Source organism: Crocodylus siamensis, chromosome 3 (assembly GCF_052110815.1).
Source record: "Crocodylus siamensis isolate JL-2025a chromosome 3, ASM5211081v1, whole genome shotgun sequence".
Lineage (NCBI taxonomy): Eukaryota > Metazoa > Chordata > Crocodylia > Crocodylidae > Crocodylus > Crocodylus siamensis.
Genome location: NC_143397.1, coordinates 236290289 through 236313309, shown reverse-complemented (window position 1 = coordinate 236313309; position 23021 = coordinate 236290289). Strand labels below are relative to the sequence as shown.

At 41.0% G+C, this 23021-nt stretch overlaps 1 protein-coding gene across 1 annotated transcript in view; it reads right to left on the bottom strand.

Annotated features, from left to right (window-relative positions):
• Window positions 1-1435: 1435 nt before the first annotated feature.
• The window catches only part of SLC30A8 (solute carrier family 30 member 8), a 33027-nt gene continuing 11441 nt past the window's right edge, over window positions 1436-23021 (bottom strand). The window contains exons 2-8 of the mRNA XM_090037370.1: window positions 20508-20700; window positions 15576-15726; window positions 12647-12800; window positions 12290-12479; window positions 11790-11895; window positions 2612-2746; window positions 1436-1581 (exon numbers count right to left, since the gene is read on the bottom strand). Coding sequence (XP_089893496.1) covers window positions 1436-1581; window positions 2612-2746; window positions 11790-11895; window positions 12290-12479; window positions 12647-12800; window positions 15576-15726; window positions 20508-20700 — 1075 coding nt within the window. The remainder of the gene's footprint in view (window positions 1582-2611; window positions 2747-11789; window positions 11896-12289; window positions 12480-12646; window positions 12801-15575; window positions 15727-20507; window positions 20701-23021) is intronic.

Sequence of the window (23021 nt, the reverse complement as noted above, 5' to 3'; positions counted from 1 at the left end):
GCAGCGTGTTGGGTCAGCCGGCCCTCACCCCATAGCCTCATGCTGTGTAGTTCCCACACTTCTGCCTGAGTCCCCAGCCCCTACGTGGTGGCAGCATGTGGGCCAGCCCTGCCTTGCCCCATAGCACACGTCTTCTGTGTTCCTTCCTCAGTCCCCAGCTCCACGTTGTGGCAGCAGCATGCAAGGCCAGCTCCACCAGCCAGAAGCTTCTTGTCTCTATCTTGGGTCTGGGGGCAGGTCAAGCCAGACTGGGGTGGGGGTTGGTTGCTTAGAAAGCAAAGCGGGAGATGCTGCTGTAGGGGCACTGGCACCTGCTGTCCAGGAGTGCTGGCTTTCAGAGGGGCAACTGAGGGCCAGGGCCGATGCTAATTGTCTTTCGGCTTTGGGAGAGGTCTCAAAGGCCAGATGGAATTGCCTGGTGGGCCAGATCTGGCCTGTGGGCCAAATTTTGCCCACTTCTGAGATAGATAAGCACACTGAACCCTTTAGTCCTCATCTATGGAGCTGCACGTTATTTTTATTTACAGAAACACGGAGTCTTGTTTCATGCATGCACCAATGAGTTTTAGAGCTCAGCTATGACTACTTTCTCAAACATTGGCTTGAGAGGGCACACTTATAGGTTACTGGATGTCCTATGAGGGATGCTGTCCTTTTCTTTTTTTAGCACGTAACAGGATGGGCATAGATCAGGCACAGGCCAAAGTGTATATGACTATCACTTTCTGTCCTTGCTCTCTTTCCTTTTTATCTGCCTTCTTTGGGATGGTGTACTTTATCTTTAGCAGTGAAATGAAGTTTTGCTAAGACATTACTTAGCTCTCAACTAGTTATTTTTAAATATTTTGCTTGTGGACAATTTGAAGGTTGATTACCTTTTTTGTTGCCTTTGATTATGAACAGGTAGTCTTAAATGTTACTTCGAGCGTTACAGATAATCTAATTGATAAATAGACTTAATGGGCATCTATACATGTGCTCCAGGGTTGGGGTGGGGGTGGGGACATTTTGTGTATTTAGTGTCCCATGCTTCAAAATGGTGGCAGGGACGTTGGATTAAAACTCGTTTGACAAGCTTTAGTTAAAGTGCCTCCGCTGCCATTTTGTAATGTGGGGACACTGAATACACATGCTGGTGAGGCTGTTGGAGCATTGTAATTAGAACACTCCAGCAGACTGGATTAATCAAGTGCACTCAGACATGTTCTAATTAGGATGTGTTGGAGGCGGCATCCCACATGTGTACAGGCACTTAATGTTCTTTCCCTGCATGGTAGATGGCACCAAAGAACAACGGTGAACTGCACTTTGTGAGAAACCCCTTTTGTTCAATTAATTTTTGTTTGTGCCTAGTAGATTATATGCAGCCATCCTGTATAGTGCTCATTGACCTGTTAAAGGCATGATGATAGTTTGACAAGGTGTCCTGATTAAGTTAATCCCTTAGCTCTTGACAGAAGACACAGTCTGGTTTTTGATCTGCTTGTTGTTCTATCTGAATGGTGACAGAGTGAAAAGTGTAATTGTCAAGGAGCACTTGAGTAATTTCTTTTAGAATCTGTTGACTGTCCACTGTGTTTGCTGTAGATGGAGAACAAAAAAACAAGAATTACTGCATTGGATGAATGCAATAGTTTTCAGAAAATGGAGGGAATACCAAGACACATATTTACAAACATGGTGGCAATTTCTGACTAGAATTTTGTTTTTAATGCGTTCACAGCCTTTTTATTCATCTTTTATGAGCATTCTTGCAGCAACGTTTTGTTCATTCTTCTGGTCAGAAAATAAATTTCAGCCAGTAGGTGAGGTGAATTTAATCAAGAAGTAAAACTCTATTTTTCAGAAAAAATCTCTTCTGGAGAAAAACAACAATGATTAAAATGGTTAGTTCAATCAGCCAGGGAATGGAAAAAATGCCACCTCCTTGGGGGACCAATATAATGCCCCAGGCAGGGAATGGTGAGTATTAAATACTTGGAGGAATTTTCCTACAAAACAGTTTGTAAGACATACATTGAATCTTTTTCTCATACTGAGCACATGTCTAAAAATTACACTGTCAAACAGATTAGTGTGAAAATCACTGCTGGGAAGTGGATAAATTGTGGCTAGAAATAAGAACTAGATTTGACAGTGAAAGATTATATATTGTTCTACCAGTTTTACTTCTATATTTCAAATTACATTATTGGATTACAATTAGCTATTATCTACTGACCTGTGCCACCAGTTATTATTGAAGCTGATCAAAATTTTTCAAATTCTTGAAAAAAAATGTGATACCAAAATGTTTCCTTTTTATTTATGAAAAATCTCTGCTGGTTCTATTTTTATAATAATTTTAAGATCCTTGCTTTCTTCTTCATTTACAGCGTTTCAAGTATTTTTATTATGCATAGGTTACTACTGCATTTGGCACCATTTCTGGAGGAAGGATTAAAATGCTCTCTTTTTTACTTTCCTTCTTTTTTTTTTTAAACAAAAAATCACTACTGTTATTATAATGAGCAAACAGACATAAACAATTTGTTGCATCTCAATAAGGAGAAACTGACCTTTACTAGGAATCAAATGACTGGTTAATCTCTGTTTACAGAAATGTACTGACCTGTGGCAACGTGAGCAGATAAAATAGCTTGATTCATTGTCAGAGACCAAAGACGAAGGTTGTGGATAGATTGCACTTTGTCAACAGCTAGAATTTTCTCTTTCACTGCATCATAATTAAATACCTTTGTTGTTCCTGTAGAATGGGAAAAACACCTTTTGATTAAATTAAAGACAAACTGACAATGAATGGAACTGGTTTTTTTCTTTACTTTTTCCTTTGTTTTCTTTTTACTTGTAATTGTGACTTTAAAGTCTATCCTCTATTTCAAACTACTGCTGTGAGTGGAAAGCTGCCATGAAGCAGGGCCTACATCACTTCAAAATGGAGAGGGTCAATGATAAGCCAGAGAAAAGGTATCAGAGGCAAGCAAGGCAAGAACATACTTGGCATGACAGCACAACTTCAACTGAGTTCATATGTGCAACTTGCTGGAGGGTCTGCTTGTCATGCATCACACTCCTCAGCCACTCAAGAAGCTGTGGTGGTATCCAGTAACCCAGGAAAGGTGCAATCTCCATGGTCTACCAAGACTGATGACTGCCAATGATGATGATTCCAACTTGCGGGAGTATGGAGTGACTGAGCAGTTAAGGCATCTTTCAACATGAGTTTATGCCCTACTTGTTGTCAAAGGCTGTCCCCACTGAACCCAGTTGTAAATGAGGACCAGATAATTTGGGCTGGGTAGTCAAAGGTGATTGGATGTGAGATATGTCACAGTACTCCTTCATGTGGCTTTGGCTACAGAAAGTTGTCTTAGCTACACTAATCTAATAGACTGCTAATCTAAGGAGGACTTTAATCTTTTTGATTACTCACTACTTCAGGAAGCAATGAAATTTAAATAAATCTTAAAGCTAAACAGATACTAGGAGAGTTCTCTTTCTTACAGAAGTAAACCCTTTAGTTAGATCATCTTCCCATTCTGCTCGATCCCTGGGAATATGGATGTCACAGTACCCAAACACCTCACACTCATTAGAGGGTTAGAGAAGTACCATACTTATTTTACAGATAGGAAATGAAGGAACAGTGCATATTAAATGATTTGACCAAGGCTGCATAACAATTGTGTGCCTGAGATGGACCTGGAACATAGGTCTCCTGAGTTCTACTCCATTTTCCTCTTTACCAGAAAACCCCTCTTGCCTGCCAGGATTATTTTCTCTTGTCTGTGGCTACAAGTACAGGAGTATGGATATTCATATTAGAACTAGATGTGAATCTGAGCTTCAGAATTAAATCTTTATTCAAATTCTCTGTAGTTCCTTACTACAAAGTAAATTAATGCATATGGACAATTGCTGCAAGGCAGCTGTTGATCAATAAACCCTTCTTCTCCTTTTACCCTATGTTATATTGTTCAGATAGCCATGCTCTTAGAAATCTAAAGCAGGACATACAATCATAGAAAATTAGGGTTGGACAGGACCTCAGGAGGTCATCTAGTCCAACTCTCTGCTCAAAGCAGGACCATCCCCAACTAGATCATCCCAGCCAAAGCATTGTCTAGCCCAGGCTTTGTCTTGATCACCTTTAAGGATGGAAATTGCACCACCTCTCTGGGTCACCTGTTCCAGTGTTTCACTACCTTCCTTGTGAGAAAGTTTTTCCTAATATCTAACCTACTTCCCTTGCTGCAACTTGAGACCATTGCTCCTTGTTCTGCCATCTATCACCACTGAGAACAGTTGAGCTCCATCCTCTTCGGAACCCCCTCTATGCACTCTATGCCATCTTCCAGGTCACTGATGAGGATATTAAACAAAACCAGCTCCAGGACTTATCCCTGTGCCACTGCACTTGAAACTGGCTGCCAACTAGACATCAAGCCATTGACTACTACCCTCTGAATCCAGTGATCCAGACAGTTTTCTATCTATTCATCCAACCCATATTTCCTTAGCTTACTTGCAAGAATGTTGTCAAGGTATACCACATCCACTGGTCTCCCTACATCCACAGAGCCAGTCATGTCATCATAGAAGCCAATCATGCTGGTCAGGTATGAGTTGCCCTTGGTGAATCCATGCTGATTGTTCCTAATCACGACCTTCTCCTCCAAGTGCTTATAAATGGATTCATGAAGGACCTGCTCCGTGATTTTTCCAGGGACTGGTGTAAGGCTGACTGGTTTATAGTCCCCTGGATCCTCCTTCCCTTTCTTAAAAATGGGCACTATATTTGCCATTTTCCAATCATCTTGGACTTCTTCCAATTGCCATGAGTTTTCAAAGATGATGGCCAGGGGCTCTGCAGTCACATTTGCCAACTCGTTCAGCACCCTAAATGCATCCTGTCCAGCCCCATGGACTTGTATAACTATGTCCACCTTTTCTAAATAGTCCCTGAGCTGTTCTTTCACCATAGTTGGCTGCTCATCTCCTCTCCAGACTGTGACATAGGGCCAAGTGAGGGCTGTGCGACACTCTTCTGTGGCACCTTTTCACCTCCACCCTAGACTTCAGCAAAACTGAGAGAATTAAATCCAGAACTGCAATCCAAAAAGCCACGAAAAGCCTACCTAATCCTGGAGATGCCTAAACTGCCTTCACTTAATTTATTTAGAACAACTCCAGCCTGAACTAGAGGTTTACGTGGGTTTTGTATATGTGCATTCATTCTTATGCGATGACCCTTTTTCTACTCCAAATTAATTATATGCAAGGTAAATTCACTCCTTTGAGCATTGGCATGCTCCCCTCTCCCCCAAGCAGGTAAATCTGTGGGAGGAGGAGAAAGGGCTGTGGGGATAAGTGGAGGCGGGGGGGGAGGGGTGCAGCGCAGCGCAGCACAGCTTGTTGCTGCTCACCCCAACCCCTGGTGCAGTGGCCAATACCAGCTGCCTGCAGTTGCTGGGCTGTGCTGTTCCCCGAGCCCCATGGGGCTCTACTTGTCCCCACTCACCCCAGCCCCTGGTGCAGTGGCCCTGGGAGCAGCCAACACCACCTGGCTAAACCATGGCATGGCACAGCCCAGGGGCAGGGTGCGGGGTACAGCTCTTGCTGCTACTCGCACCCCAGGAGGGCTGCAGGCTGGGGGTGCTGCATCAGGCTCTTTCCAGGGGGCCCATGCCCCCAGATCTATGTGTGGGACAAGAGCAGGCTGCCACCTGCCCTGAGCACCAGGAAGAGCCCAGTGCCACCACTGGCCCCAACCCACAGTGGCAGCCTGTTCTTGTCCCATGCGCAGATCTGGGAGTACATGACCCCCCAGAAAGAGCCCAGAGCAGCTCCCCAGCCTGCAGCCCTCCTGGGGTGTGCACAGCAGTAAGAGCCTCTCCCTGCACCCACTGACAGTTCGCCCCCTGCTGCAGCCCTAGGAGCAGCCAACGCCACCTACCTGCAGCTGCTGGGCTGTGCCACGTCCCTTCCCCTACCCCTTCCCTAGCCTCAGCCTTACTCCCTTCCTTCCTCACCACCATGTGAATGTACCCCTATTTGTTACCTTATAAACTGGGTTTCCTTTATTCAAATTTGATTTATGCAATTTTTTCTGGGAACACATGTACTGCATAAAGCAATGAAAACCTGTACTTGGTGCCTAGCTCCTACCTAGGGCCAATCAGGATCAGGTGACCGTGACAACAAAAACCCACCAACAATCCAGCTAATTCAGTATCTTCTCTGGCAGTAGAAAGTAGCGGATGCTGTAGACTAGGGGTATCAAACTAACCTAGTGCCCCAGGCCAGATTTAGACCCGGAGGCTCATTGCCAACCAGATCCAACCCAGGGCATGGAGCAGTGCTTGCAGGCACCAAAATAGCAGTGGGGCAAGTGGCCATGGACCCAGTGTGTACTTGTCATGGCAGAGTCAAGCAAGTGGCAGTGAGCCAAGTGGCCACAGGGTGACTGAGGAGTATGTTGCAGAGCCCTCGCTTGCCCCTGTGCCAGCAGTGGCCATATTTACTGATACTCGAAGGCCCTGAATTCTGAGGCAGGCCCTGTCCACTGTTAGCCATGCCCCCAAATCTCCTAGCCCACCAACAACCTCATGGGCCAAATTGAGCAACACTGCAGGCCAGCTATTTTAGAAGAAACCTGTGCTTTATAAGAAAAGTATAAGAAACAAGGTGATCCATCCCTAACATTCCTTCCCAATCTCCATGAATGGGTTGAATCCCTAACCATTGATATCGCTATGAATGTACTGAATCCCTTTTTGAATCTGGTTATACTTTTGCCATCCATAACATCTGGTGGAAATGAGTTCTGTGTGTTAACTATGGGTTGTGTAAAAACAGGACTTTCTATTGTTTGTCTGAAACCTGTTGCCTGATGATGCAAGAACTAGAGGACTCCCAATGAAATTATGAGACATAGTAAATAACAGTTCCTTTTTCACTTCTCCACTCCATTCATAGTTTTATAAGACTGCTACCATATCCCATTTCAGCAGTTTTGTTTCCAAGTCGAAGAAATTTCTAGCTTTTCCAGTCCCTCTCTAGATGGAAGCTGTTCCACGCCCCTGATATTTTTGTTGCTTTTCTCTGTCCTTTTCTAGTTCCAGTATATCCTTTTTGAGATTGAGATGGGGCAGCCAGAACTTTACCCAATATTCAAATATGGGTGCTCCATGAATTTATATTATTCATAATATACAAATTCATTATATGTGTGTGTCTGTGTGTAATTTCATGTTTCAATTCTTTTCCTAATGATTCATAACATTTCGACCTAACATTTTGGACTTTTTGACTGCCACTACACACTGAACCAATGCCTAAGTCTCTTGATGGGAATTTACATTCTCAAAACATCCTTACACATATCAACAGGACTGGACAAAATTGCATGTGTGGCCATTTTCTTTTACAATATCTGTGGTGTCATCACACAACTATTCTACAACGGCCTCAAGGTTAGCAAATTAGCCTAGGAAATGAGGGAACAGGATTTTAGGCCATCTTCAAGGGGGTGGACTAGATGACCTATGGAGGTTCCTTCCAGTCCTACTTCTCTATGATTCCCTATAATTCTCACCCAGAGTTCAAATCCATACCTTTCAAGAAAATGTTTTAACCATTAGGTAGTTGACTTCCTGTTGAAAGATTAGCACTGTAAAGCAAAGGCAAAATGAATAGGCTAGAAAGAAAACACAAAAGGAAGCCTGACTCTGTTCTCTAGTGGTCTGAACTCTCTCAGGATTAGCAGGACATTAAACCCAAGTATCTTCCTGGACAAGTGCTCTAACCTGGAGGCTAGTAGCAAATATGTGGGCACTGCCACCTTTTAAAAGAAAAGGGTGTCCTCTGATCATTTCTTTTAGGCTAAGTACAGATAGTTCAAAAACTTGAAGCTGAATTGATTCACTCTTTGCAGGTTAGTCTAGGCTGTGTAGATTGAATTGATAAGCAAGTGAACAGGAATTCACTTTTGATTCTGGAAATGCAGCTATGTGCCTGCAGTGTCTCAGGCCAGAAGCTGGCAGGCACTAGAGTGTACCTTCCTGCTCAGCTGGAGGAGATAGCTTGGGCCAAAGCTAGTTTGCCCACTCTTTGAGTGGGGGGGAGGAGGTTGGGAGGAGAGGTGCAAAGCATCCTGGGATGCTGGGGAACTGTATTTTAACTTGAATCTGGAGGGCATCTGGGACAGAAGTTCAATAAACCAATTTAGCCTAAATAAGTTAGGTCTTATACTACATACATCCAAGTTTATCTTAAACCAGTTTCAGCCATTTTGAAAGCATTTCAGGTGGACTAAACTTCTGGGCTAAGTACAGGCAGTCAAAAAACCTGAGGCTGAATTGATTCAATCTTTGCAGACTAGACTACACTGTGTAGATTGAACCAATAAGCAAGTGAACAGACATTCACTTTTGATTTCAGAAATGCAGCCACATGCCTCCAGTGTCTCAGGCCAGAAGCCAGGGGACAGGAGAGCATGCCTCCCTGCTTGCCTGGAGCAGACAGTTTAGGCCAAGCTAGCTTGATCACTCTGCAAAGGAGGGTTTGCAGGGGAGGTGCAAAGCATCCTCGGATGCTGGGGGACTATATGGTAACTTGAATCTGGAAGGGATCTGGGACAGAAGTCCAATAAACCAATTTAATGTAAATCAGTTAAGTCTATTACTACAGACATCTGGGTTTATCTTAGACCAGTTTTGGCCATTTTGAAAGCAGTTTATGTGCATTGAACTTCTGTTGTTGTGTTACAGTTTTGACCCAGTTTCTGGTCTCTTATACCAGTTGTGTGTAACGTCTGTCCCTTGCCCTGTTGTGTTACAGATCTGAACCAGTTTCCAATCACTTATACTGGTTTATGTGTAATTTATGTCCCTAACATAAAGAATGGATCAATTAACCAATTAAGAATGGATATCGGTGTCTACTCTCAGAGAGAATTCTAAGCCTCAGATTTCACGTGAGTGGAGATGCCTGCCTGCAGCTCTGAGTTAAATGCCTTGGCTCCATACACTCTTCTCTGCATTTCTTATTGGTTAGCTCTGGTCATCTTCATGCTCTGCAACTGAGGTTTTGGGGTCCTACCCTGAAGCACCTTTCTCCACATATAATAATACCGGTAACACAGCAATCTAACAGTTAGGTGTTTTAGGACCTAATTTGGACATGCCCAAGTCTTTTACAGGACCAAGCTCTTGATGTAACCAGCCAATAAGGCTTTGCCTATTTTGTTTATAGCCAATGTAAATGGTATAATCTGCTCATTGTACTCCAGCTAGGCAGTTAATTAAGATAATTTCTAACTTTCTACTCCCTAATAACTAAGGCCAGAGCATGTAAAACTTATATCATGGCAACACTGTGGATTTTTTCTTAATGAAGCAGAAATAGACACAAAGGAAAAGAAGAGAATAAAGACATAATAAGCTATTAGCGATGCAGACCGTCAGACCAGCTAAACCATAACAATCCAAAATCTACATAATTCTAGCTCGTCTCCCCTTTAGGGCCTATGTCTTTTGTAGCTGAGACAACAGCTGCATCACACTGTTCAGCCCCAGGAAGGCTGAAACCTGCATCCGTGACTGCTAGAACCATTCAGCCTTGGCAAATCAAATTTTCAGGCTCATAGCTGACAACATTAAATATTGCTAAATCTAGTCAGTCTTACAGCCTTGATGAAAGTGTGCTGGGAATTGTCCATTTCACCTTGAACTCTAACCCCATCTGAAAAATACCGGTGCTTGCCTCTTCAGATCAATGTAACCAGAAGTCTTAGCAGTATTTCATATTTCTGCTGCTTGCAAATTGTCCATTCCATAGAAGGTCAAACTTATAGTACAATCTTTTTTTTTTTCAGTTTGTTGGGGTTTTTTTTTTTTACATTAGCTGTTGTATTCAGGATGCATACAATGAACTTAGCAAGCAGAATTCACAAATGTCAAACAGATTTGAGAAGTAATGGTATGCACTTGAGGAGGAAAACATCAGTTGTAGTAATGCATTGCAGTTCCATTATTGAAACACCAACACAAAGATTCTTATAATGAACGGATCAAGATTTCATAAAAAGGAATCCCACTAGTATAATTATGGTGAGAACACGCTTAAAATTTTAAAAAATACTGATAAATGACCTCAGAATGCACTGTTCCTTCTAGACAAAGAGTCTTGTTTAGCTGTGGGTATTATGCTGCTGTTAAAGGGCAAGACCTACCTGTGATTTAAGGCAGCAATAAGCAAAGGAGTTTGGATCTCAAAAGAATGAAAGACATGCTGCAGGGCTGTGGTGCAATATCAGGTGAAGTGTTAAACCATTTCTGTGTTTCTGGCCATAGCTTCTAATGTTGGCACAGTGTATAACGTACAACTGGTCAGTCAGTTTCCCATAATAGCCAAAGTCATAGAGTACCATCATAACAGTTTGTTTATAGCCTCTCACCATCACGGATATTATTTGACCAAAGAAGTATCTCTAGTATGGTTTTTCCTTACAATACACTAAGATAATTATACTGTGAAAATACTAGTGCTCAAATCTACAGGTGTGTTCAGATAAGTGCGCATGTGTGGTTTGCGGTGCCTGAAAGCTGTTTGAGGTGCTACGAACTGCATGCAGCACACATGCCCATGTGCACTAATTAGCAGAGTGCTGCCAAAATTTAACACCAGGAGATCCCAGTGTCAAATAAAAATGCTGCTAAAAAAGGCAATGAAGCTCATGTGGCAGCAGCATACGCCTCCAGAAACAGAGCCTAGCTGGCCAGAACCACAGTCTGGTTGCCAGCCAGGCTCCATGTGGCCTGATCAGCGATGCTGCTGCCCTGGGAGGCCCCCAGACCCCAGGTAAGGTCGTTGGGGCCAGCCCAGGTACTGGCCCCAACACCACCCAGGTCAATTTGCCTTGCACTGGACACACGTGCAAGGGTGTGTCCTGAGCCAAAAAGCAGCAGCACAAATATGTGCCACTGTTATTTGTGCTACGGGAAACATGCACCCTTGCACTTAACACACCCTACAAGTTAAATTCTGACTTCCTGTTTATGTACATATCTTCAATTGCAGATTTATCTTCACATATAGAGTAGCAAAACTGGAAACTGAATGAGGTCACAGAGAAAAGACCTTGCCAGATTATCTTCAAAATATGTTCAGAGATCTGATGGGTATTTCTGTCCACTCTCATCTATTCTAAATTTTGTATATGTTATTTTAAAATAGTTGGTAGTCCAAATAGTTGGATCATCCAAGACAATCTGTAATGCAGAAATGAACTGATTTTCAAGCAGACATTCAACTGCTCAACTAATTTGCATGCAGAGTTGTCATAAATGCATGTGGAGGCTGATTATTTGTGCCCTCAGATAGCGAATTAGATATCCATGTCAGCATCTAATTTATACACACAAATGTAGTAACTTGCCTATTCATGGTGGATAAATGAAATTGTTTGCCAGGTGTTTTTGAAAAGCTCTAAATTATAATGATTTATGTGAGAATTTCTATGGAACAGGGATGAAATGCCTATTTGCTCTCTAAGGAATGCTGAAGGTTTGTTTTTTTTTCAAGTAAGCCTAAAATGAATCCCCTAAATCCATATTCAACACCTAAAGATGCAAAGCACTTCTAAAAATCAGGACATGGACTTATGAACCAAACCTTAGGTATCCATTTTTTATGATCTTGGCTGGAGATTTCAAGTACAATGGAGGGAGACGTAAAAGAGCATAATAGTACTGATTCGGGAAAAAAACAGAACATGCAGTTCCTACCTTCCATTAAGATGAGCAAAATATCCCTTAAAATGGTGATGGTTGTTGCCAAAACAAAGAAGGAGAAGACAAATGTGCAGATGGGGTCAGCTATTTTGTATTCTGGCTAAAAAAAAAAAAGATAAACATGGTACTAAATTAAATCCATCATTTTCAGTTGCTGGCTGGCTTGTTTAATTAGCTAATCCCAGAGCACTATAATCCATACACGACACAGAAACTGTTACAGATATTCTTTGGCAGCTTTTGAAGGCCTCAAATCACTAAGGATGAAAAAGAGAGGAAAAACAACTGTATTTTCCTTATGGCTTAAATGCTGAGGAAAAACTGTTCTGCTCTCAACAGCCATTTTATTCCTTGAAATGAACATAAGTGCCATTGACTAATATATGATATATATCACTGAGAGACAAAAACATTTACTTAGTATTTAATGACACAGTTATGGAAATAACTTTATTCTTAATTGCTATGAAGGTGAGTAAACTAATAAAACTGACCTTAAAGAATATTACAAGTGCGCTAATTAGCACACTAATGCTCTGAAATAAGTCCCCAATGGCATGAACAAAAGCTGCCCTCACACTGGCATTGGCCAAAACTGGCTTCTGTTGTGGAGCTGACATATGTTCATTGGCTTGTGCTCCGTGACTATGTCCATGGCCAGTCTGGTGTAGAGTCAAACTTATTCTGAAAAAGATGCAGTGCTGCAAATGTCAGTGATATCCTTCCATCAGAAAACAACACCCTGACATACTCCATAGAGCAAAATCTAACTATCCATCTGGGTATGTATAAAAATACATATTCCCCATGTCAGGAAATCCCCAAAAGATTGAGGATTTTAGAAAACTTACATGATATTAGCTATCACTGCACAGCCTGAAGTAATGAGCATCACTGTGGCTTCAATCTCATAATTTGGATGAAGGAGCCTGAGGCTAGCCAAATATGTCATCACGCCAGTCACCATCCAAATGATCATCATTGACATCAAAGCGCCCAGAATTTCTAGGGGTTAAACAAGTGAGTTTTAATAGTGTTCTAATTAAAGGGCAAGGAATTGTTAATAAATTAAAGCTAGTGCTTTCAGATGTCTGGGGGGTTTTTTCTCATGTTTTCACAGGTCCTAACGTTTTCGCCAGATTGGGTACAAATAAGTCTGGCTTTCTCAAGGCCAACTCTTATTGCAAAACCAGTGGCCTATTTTGGAGTTAGAGTACTGATACTTGTCCACACAAGTTTACATGAGGGCATTTTAGCCACAGAGAAAATGGTAGGGCAGCCAGGCCCTTTGGTGTACATTCAGTTCTGCCCAGGGCAGATCCAGGGGAGGTGTGGCAGTGTGGTCACACCCCCGTCAGTGGTGTGGCACACATGCAGTGAGTTGTCTGATCTCACTGGCATATCAGTGCAGCTCTTGCCAAAGCTCTGTGTGCACTGCAAGCTCTGAGTTCACAGGATACACAGATGATTGTTGTACACAACAGCCGGTTGTCGTAGGCTCTGGCTCAACTGAGCCACACAACAGAAAGGGGCATAGCTGCACTTCCCTCTACTTGATCCTGGATCCAGCCATGGTTCTGCCAGAAGTCTTTCAGCCTCCAGGGCTATGCCACCTTCCCCAGATGCAAGCAGCTCTGTTGTCAGAAGGCATTTACTACTTGCTGAGCTGCATTCATATCAGCAAGTTTGCCAGCAAAGCTGCATTATTTCCAGGGTGTAATCTAGCTCTGCTGGCAGAACTTTGTAGTATAAAAGGAGCCCAAGTGTCTGCTGCTTCCTGGTGCAGGAAGCAGAACTACTGATCACTATGTGACTTGCATCTTGTGATTCATACTTATTTGTGCCCAGTTGCCCACCAATTCATCAGTGAAAATTGAATTTGCTGCCAAATGAAAGACTCCAGAGGTTTGCCAACATCCAGAATGGACAGGAGCCTAAAGTGTCAATTCAAGAAATCAAAGGCAAACTAACATTTTGATTTTTCTGCACTTTTACACAGACAAATACATGTGAAAATAAGTATGTATAATTTCTAAAGTACCGGCTTCTGTAGACCTGGAGTCCAGCTATTCTTTAATTTTTTTTTAATGTACATATGCATGAAAACTTACATACACACAAAACATGACTGGCACTTGCACCTTCAGCTTCTCAAGACAGAAGATGAAATTATAGCCCTATTGAATTTGATAGGGGTTGTGTCACTAACTTCAAACTGGGTCAGGGTTTAACCCAGGACTTATGTCTGGTGGACTGGTGGTTTAATTCCTCTCTCTCTCTCTCTCTCTCTCTCCTCCCTCTCCCTCCCCCCAGCCCCCACCACTTTTTTGGCTCCTTTCATCCGGAGTTGTTTGTTTTTGTTGTGCTTCAGTGAAAATACATATTTCTCAATAACAAGTGAAGCGTATTAGCAAAAGCATATTTGCAATCATAGAGCAGTTTATTAGTGCTAAAAAGCATTTTAATAAAACATTAAGCAGTCTCCCTTGCACTATTGGTACTACCAGGATACATTACTTCTATTATATAAAATTAGGACCTGCTTACACTATCCGTTTGAGTACACTCTACTCATTCTTTCAACTATGTCTTTATTGGCAGCTTGACCACTACACATTCTCCACTCTAGTCTACGTGCTTTGACTATGGCCGGAGCTGAAAGACAAGGATGGTTTAGATGGCCACACCTAAAACAGTCCTGTTATACTATACCAGTGTAACTAGCCAGTATCAAGTTACCAGAATAAATAGGAAGAGTTTCCCACATAGACACACCCTAAGAATTTCTCTAGATCTAACTAGTGTCCATGCAAAGGACTTTTATTGTATACAAAATTAGGAGGAGTAGCAGATAAAATTAAAGGAGTGCAAAGTCATGAAACTGATACAATTGGCAAGGACTTAGAGTCATAGACTTGTTTTTAAAAAACAAATTGGAGCTTTTTTCTACAAAAATATGGCCTAGTTCAAACAGGAATTGGTTGAGATAAGTTCTATGGCATGTGCTGTACAGCAAATTGAAACAGAAATTCACTTCTGACTTTGTAAACCACATATAGCTTAAAATATCTTTTGAATTTTTTCTCCTGGATCATCTCTGATATATTTGAAACTTCTCTGGTTGACAATGCTAAAGATTTCCACTCTTTTATAAAAGTTCCAGTCCCAAGGCACCCAAACTAGTCTCAACCCCTGAGCTTATTCCAAAGCAATAAATGCCACCAACACATTGAAGAGCAACATAGATAAAGGAAACTGGAAGGGTGGCAACATTGAGAAACAGAGACACAAGACATCAGTGGCAAAGGATCTTACTATTTCGTAAGAGAATCTCTACGTGCCTGTATAAATGATGCAGTATAGTATTAAGCTGTTCAGTACTTAAATGGGTCCATTGCCCATCTTTATTATCATTATTACTTTTCTAAAGACTTTTATTTACCAGGAGATTAAGGCTTTAATCCTGCTTCTGCCAAGTGAATAAGAATTCTCCTACTGACTTGAAAAGAAGCAGGAGGAAGCTTTTCACTATGTTAAAACGTGAATTGAAAAATACTTCAGCCTAAAAAACTGCTCTCCAGTCTTGTATTCATTCCTTCTTTGAGGTTCGCTGATTTGCTGTTTTCCAATTTATGAGGTATCCTGAGAGCCTTGAGAACATTAGTACATTATCTTCACGTACCAACAGATCTGTGCCTGATCTGAGTATACTTTCCAGTGGCTTGCCATGATGAATTGCCTTTTCTATTTTACATGGTCATAGTACACTACATTCAGTACCTGCTCTGTGCCATCCGAAAGTTAACTGTTTAGTTGCAGGTTTCGATGATAACCACAGTGAGAAGAGGCTGATCAGGAAACTTGCCAAGTCAACCAGGATGTGCGCTGCATCACTCATCACAGCAAGACTTCCTGCGATCCATCCACCTGTGTAAACAAACGAGATTATAACAATTTTCATCATTATGTTCTTGTCATAGCATTGGATAAGTGTATTGACCCAAAGACCTTTGATGTAAATCTAGGGAAAGTCCCTTTCTAGTGATCATGATGTAAAACTCTTATAAACTGAGAGAAATTTGTATCATGTTCATGGATTCAAATGCTCCTAGTTCCCCATAATATTGTTTAATTTGTGATACCTTCTTTGTCCCAGATGCTTGGATGAAAATATCCAATGAATGGTCATTTTAAGCATATAGCAGCTCTTTGGAATTATGGTTTAATTGTTAACAATTTGCCTCAAGCATGTTGCAAAAAATGGATGTTATTGTTCCATTATCTATCTCATACTTCATTATAATTAACTGATATTGTTATTAACACACAATGGTACAGTATGAAATCCATCAGTCATGATGGGAAAATACTTAATATAAATACCTTGGCTAGAAGACAGGGTAGAGATGTGTCTCATATAATCAAAGATGCATCAGCTTCCATGAGCAAGGGCTCACTTCTTTAGATGCTATGAAAAGGATATGCACAAAGCAGGCTATCAAATAAAGTGGTTTAAATAATCTTGGATAAGCCTTTTTGGTAGCTTGGTACCCAGTTTGGTATCCAGCTAGAGGCCTGGCATAATTTAGAGTAACTGAATGGATAGACAATAGTAAACGGGGCCAGAGGAAGCACCTTGTACATCCGTAATATGCTCTGGGTCCTATTTATATGATACACAGGAGAGTGTTATAGGTGAGGGTAGGGAGAAGAACTTTACATTTACATGGATAAACCGTATGTCAGTGGTACATGCTTTATTAGGTATTACAACTAGGGAGAAAATCTGGTAGGACATTTTATTCACTGAAAGTTGTGGAGTTGAGAAACTAGATGATCAAATCAGCAGGACAAAAAAGTGACAAAAAGGCCATGGAAATGACTCAAAAGCAATGTTATAAATGTTATAAAAAGCAACATGCTACTCTCAAATACTGGAGACCCCAAATCATGTCCTCTGCTTTTCTGTGAATCGTTTTATTACAGAAAAGTGGCAAATATAAATTCAGTTTTTTCCCTGTAAGGCAGGTAAATCTTAGAGATAATTTGGTTACATGGCTATTCAACTATTACACAGCTTGGTATCAAGACACAATGAGCATGGACTTTGGTATCTGAAGGGTAAAACTCTTAGGAATAGCTTTCATGAATACATCGTTTTTTTATATAATTAGTGTTCAGCCAAAAACTCTCCTTGAAGTGGAAGCTAGACAGAAGTCTGTGTTGCCTCATAGGGGTGCCTAAATAGACCAACAACTTAAAAAAAATTAAATGATGCAAAATCATATGAACAATGTTTGCTCCTTCAAGGGTACCTTTACATGAAGTACTAAAGCACGGTGCAGTATGTGCAGTTACTGCGTCATGCATACGGCACATACATTTCACCGCTACGTCACTGTAGCAGCATGTGATAACTGGGGAGTATGCTGCTATGGCGACATAGATGGTAATCACGTATAGACCCGCGTGATACTACGTCACTGTAGCATGTCATCTGGTGACATAGCATGTCACTACATTGCCATAGGACAATGTGTAGATGCACCCCAAAATACTTACCAAAATATTATACCATGTTCCATATGCATGGAACACAAAGCATGTTTTTCTTCTTATGAACCCTTCCCAGTAAGGCTTTCCATTTACTGGCACCAATAGATACTAAGCAAAAAGGAATAGCAATGATTGTACAAATTTCTGGCAGCTCATTTGTTGCAGCAAAATAAAAGAAGATAACAGAATGGAGATTACACAAAATGTGAGCAAGGTCTGCAGCATTTTGAGGTACAAATAAAGATGAAACAAAAAAAGTCTCAAACCATATCCTCCATTGTGACACATCACCCAACACTGCACTATGGCCCTAACACAGCAACATATATAAAGACCTTGTGTGATATGCTGCAGCCTTAAGAAGCTGGGACACAAAACTTTTTTCAGTTAACTAAGTAAACAGAAAACTGAGTGTGGGATTCGTCCCTTGTATTTTGGATACTTTCTATTTTGTTGTGCTTTTTTCATTCAGATTTACAAACTACCTGCTCTAAACTGCTCACCTTGAAAATTTTATGGAGATGGTGCCAAACTATTAATTTATGCACTGCTGGGTTGATTCATACCAAGACAAGTCTCTGAGACCTCAGCTTGTGTGTCTCAACAACATGGCCATGGCTTCCCTTTCAACTGCCTGATACAGGTAGGGTTAGCTCTAATTCAAGGTGCCAGAATAGAATTAAAGTCCATTAAAATCCACATTTTGCCTTTAATGGCTAATGTTGCCATGTGAGCACTTCTACGAAGGATATATGTGAGGAGATATATATGTCATCAATCTGACTAATGGCTCCATAGCCAAGGAAATTGCTGTGTGTCGGCATTAAAAGAACAAAAGAGAAAGACCATTGGAGGATGAACTTGCATTAATTTCCATAGTCTTAAAGTGCCATCAAAAATGCCCCATTTTGAATATTATTTGAAGCCAAAGCAGATATACTGTGATGTAAACACAGACTTCATTTGGGTGTACGGGGATCCAAAGAATGAGGACACATTAATAGTACATTTGCAGAAATATTTTTCTGCAAATGAGATACATATTCATTTCTGTTGCTTATCCCAATTTAGCCTACATGAGCATTTTGCCCTTACAAAGCGGGGGGAAGGATAACATGTTCTTTGCTTTCAAGAGGAAGGTGTGTAATAGCTATAAGCTTTATTGCTTTGTAGCAATATTCCAAACAAATGGCTTCTGTGATTGATTATTACTCACAGTGGCTGTTTATTGCTTTGTATACTATGAAGCTATAAAAATTGTCAGTCACTCAGTGGTCAGTCATCTAGCACATGCTGTCTAGCCTAATGATTAAAAAAATTAAATATATGGTTCATAATTGCAATAATCCCCATAGACTGCTGTCTGTAACTGCAGTTAATAACTGGTTTGTCGGAGTTTAATGGTCTGAAGCAAAATGGTCTTGAAGCCTGTTACTCAGCTGTCACTGCAAGAATCTGAATGATTCATTAGGCAAAAAGAAACATTTAGTTAACATATCATCTGTCCTTCCAATTATCCTTTAGCACTGCTGCATTCACCACATTTAAGCATGCTGATTATATGACTTTGTTAATAATGCATTCCTTCTGGCCCCAGAAATAGCTGCATGGAGATGAGTAGCATGCACCAATATTCACAGTGTAAAATTCTCCTACTCACAAACAACTCAGCTTAATACAGGTGAAGCATATGTTTTGGGGAAGGGGTTGAAGAGGAAAATTCATGCTCTAACAGAGGGTCAGCACAAAAGACAGCAATGCAGCCCATCAGTGCAGTCCTTCAGTCTTCAGATGAAAAGACTGGCGTACCAGACAGATTTCTCTTTGCCTTAATTTCCTGAGAGAGACCCGACAGATCACTTCTTCGCTTTCATAGATTTTAAAGGTTGCTAGAGCTATATGAGCATGGGTTCTACATTACTCGCTACCCTATATGGGGCTGGTATACAAAATGATTTTGCAGTACATAGGTTTCTTCACATAGTCCCTCCCATCAAGGCTGAAGTGGGCCTTTGTTCTTGGCTAAAATAACTTAGTTGAAGGGGATGAAGATAAAATGAGAAAAAATAGCCGCTTACAATTACTACTTTTAGAAAGGAATTGTTCATAGTGTATCAACAGGATTTTAGTGGACATAATGCTTCAAGAATGAGCAAAGGAAAAATTAGGTTGGAGGTCAGGGGGCAAGTCCAACAAGCAAAGTCTAACTCACTATGGAATATTCTTCCAAGGAAAAGTAGCATGGTCAAATGCTGGCTGGATTTATTCATCCAGAGCAACCCAATGCCCATATCTGAAGATAACATCCATCCTGATATAACTTCATTGATTTATGTGAGTTATATAGATCAGTGGTGCTCAACTCACCCAGCCTCATGGGCCAGATGAATAAGAGAAGTGTTGGCAGTATCCTGGTCACCCCAGATTTTGGCCTTATGTTTATTCAAATTGCTTAAAGACTACTGTACAACACAGGTTTTACTTCATATTGTACTGATGTGTACCATCATCATCTCCTGACCTGAAAAAGAATGTCTTGCATTCAAAATTTTGTCTATCTTTATGGTAACTATATAGTTGGTCCAATAAAAGATAACACCCCAGCATTTAACAGAACTGATTTGAAACTTTGAGGTTTGGAAATATGATGCAAGATTATTGTATTAGAAATGCTTCCTAATTTTAACCAGTGATTGTAGGATCATCAGAAAGTAGGACTAGAAGGAAACTCATGAGGTCTTCAAGTTCAGCCCCTTGTTCAAGGTAGGATCATCCTAACTAAAACATCTCAGCCAAGTGTCTGTCTAACCTCATCTAGAAAATTCCCAGGGATGGAGATTCTTCAACTTTTCTAGGTAGCCTGTTCCAATCCTTGAACACACTCATAGTCAGAAAGTTTATCCTAATCTCCAACCTAAATTTCCATTTCTTGTGTCAGATATACATAAAAAAGTTTGAGTAATTAACTAAATAGAGATTTTTTTTAAATTGGAGAACAGGAAGCAGTCACTTTATCCAAATTGTCTCTCCCTGTCAAACAAAGATCACAATGTGTACACAAGAAGTACACAAATATAGTGATGTTTGAGAACAATATGGAAGGGCATTGATAGCAAAACATAGTTATTTATGTCTAAAGAAAGAATACTCCCCTATGATCTCTGCAATCATGAAGATGAGGCAAATGACTGATGCTGCACAGAGCTTCCGCGTGGCTTGACACTGTTCTCTTTTTCTGCTCTCATAGGACTTTGACTGGCTTTGGCAATCGCATAGCAGGTTACATTCAGAATCCTCTGGTTCCTCCTGGTGCGTATCTTGGCTTAAGTTGTTCTTTTGCAGTTCTATACTATGGGATTGAAAGAAAGAGAAGGTAGAAAGGTATTACCATTTAGGGGCCCAATCTTGCAATTCACCCATGTGAAGATGTATAATAGGGTATAATATGTATAATAACAGTATTTATAATAACAGTTGTATAATAACAGTATTTGTACTGTTGGATTCATTTTTATTATATCAGGAGCAGCTATGGCCGCAAATGCTATAAATGAGGTTGCAAAGCACTCATATAATACATAGTAGTGAGAAAGCCCCACTGAATTCAGAAGGTGACTCACAAGAGGTCCATCTGTATTTCATCCCTGCTCTCTCAGGGGGCAATGTTTCGTCTGCAGCATGCTTGAGAGAGAGACTATGGAGGACACCCACAGGGAGACTTCACTGCCACTTCACTTTGCACATACCACTGGCATATCCAAGTGGGACATGCTGAAGACTGTAGTTCCCTAGGAGTGCTAGAGATGTGGTATAGACAAAGCATTGCTGATATGAGGAACAGCCTGCAGAAGGAGACTTTGTAAACTCATCAGGGGGGTGCTATGTCCCTTTCATGTGGTTGGGCCAAGTTTTCTGTTTTTCATGGTCTCCTTCAGATAACCTTTCATTATCCAAAGTTAGCTACAGCACATGCTTTTCAGAAAGTCATAACTCAGGCAAATCTAAATCAAATTAAATGGAACATGAGGTCTGTTTCTGTACAAAATTTCAATTTTCTATTCCCAGCAACTTTGGCAGAAAGATTATTCAAAAAAGGTCACAATTTCTTTCCTGTAATTGAAAAAACTATATTTTCCTCACTCTCCTCAAGCTCAAAAATGGCTGAACCGCTTTTGCCTCAGAGCTTCCGAGCACACAAAATATGATCCATCTTTAGGCAAAGCCTATATGTCAGCCCAAAAGGTCAAGAAGGACATGATGAAAAGGTTCTCTAAAGTAGTCTGGTCCCTTCATACTGTTCAAGTAGCATAAAAAGTCCAGCCAGATTTAATTTGCCAAAAAACCCTCAATCTTGCCCTTCTCAAAGCCCCCCGTATAAGAAATATGGGGCAGGGGGAGAAATGTGCTTTGACTGGAAGGCACGGTTACCCTCAATGGCCCTTAACATCCTTCCTGCCATGCACATGGTAGGGTAGCTCTGAGACTGTTTTAATTTATTTCAGTGTCGGGAGGCCGTAAGTTAATTTTGTATCCAACCCTGTCCCTCCCACCCTTTTTCCTGCAGCAAGTAGAGCTTACATGGAAAAAAAGGACTTGTCCCAGGAGGTTAGACTGAAAACTATTATGTGGCTTTAACTAGAGCTTTTTGTTGCTACAGCTGCTCTAACTATAAAAACCCAAAAGTAAAATCACTCTCCCCTATATCCTGTCATGCTACGTGTGGGACAGCACTACAGTAATACATGGCTAATTCCACCCAATGATATATATGTAAAATGTATACAACCATTGAACCATATAACTTTTGTATATGCAGAGGTCCAGTCCACAATACCATCTTGGTGTGTCTCAAATACAGCTATTGTTTCATGTTTGAAATTGATTGGCCTTGAGTCATGATGCCAAGTTGGGCTTAACTACACTCTGGTAATAGCAGCCTGCTTCCACATTTCTTGTACTGGAGGCTTTTCATTGGGAATAATAAGAGCTGTCCCCTAGATTTTGTTAAAGGGGGCTATTTCTTATGTTATGTGACATTTTCCATGTCATTTATGAACTTGCCAAAGTCCCTGAGAATATAAATCCTGAAGAAAATTATAATCACCAACATGAATTTTTTGATGGTATGAAATACTGAGAAAGGATCAAATAACAAGGGACACTGGTAAAGGGACACATTTTTTACCTTGGTTCCAGTTCTTTCCTGTGGAAGCTGGTTGCACCTAGCCAAGTCAGGATTCTTCAGAAAAACTCAGCTGTGAAAACCAGTTCCACATACGCTGATACCACTATCTCGGCACGGGGGTCACATCAAGGTATATGAGGAGAGAGGACAGGGAAAGGCATAGCAGAGTTCTGCAGACAGCTAGTATTTGGCCCATGAGGCCTGAGGCTGCTCTGCCTTCCACCAAGTCACAAGCAGTTTGAAAGTCAGGGGCTGCGTCTACATGAGATGCTGATTGTGCAGTCATTACTAGTTTATATAAGTACTAAAGCACAGTAGCACAAACAAATGTCTTTTTCATGATGCTACTATGGAGTAGCCTAATACTCCTGTGTAGCAGTGTCGCATCATGGTTGTTGTCACGCCATGCTAATGTGCAGTAGTATCAGGCTAGTGCACAGTCAGCATCTCATGTAGACATGGCCAGGGAGCTGTAAGCTGCAACA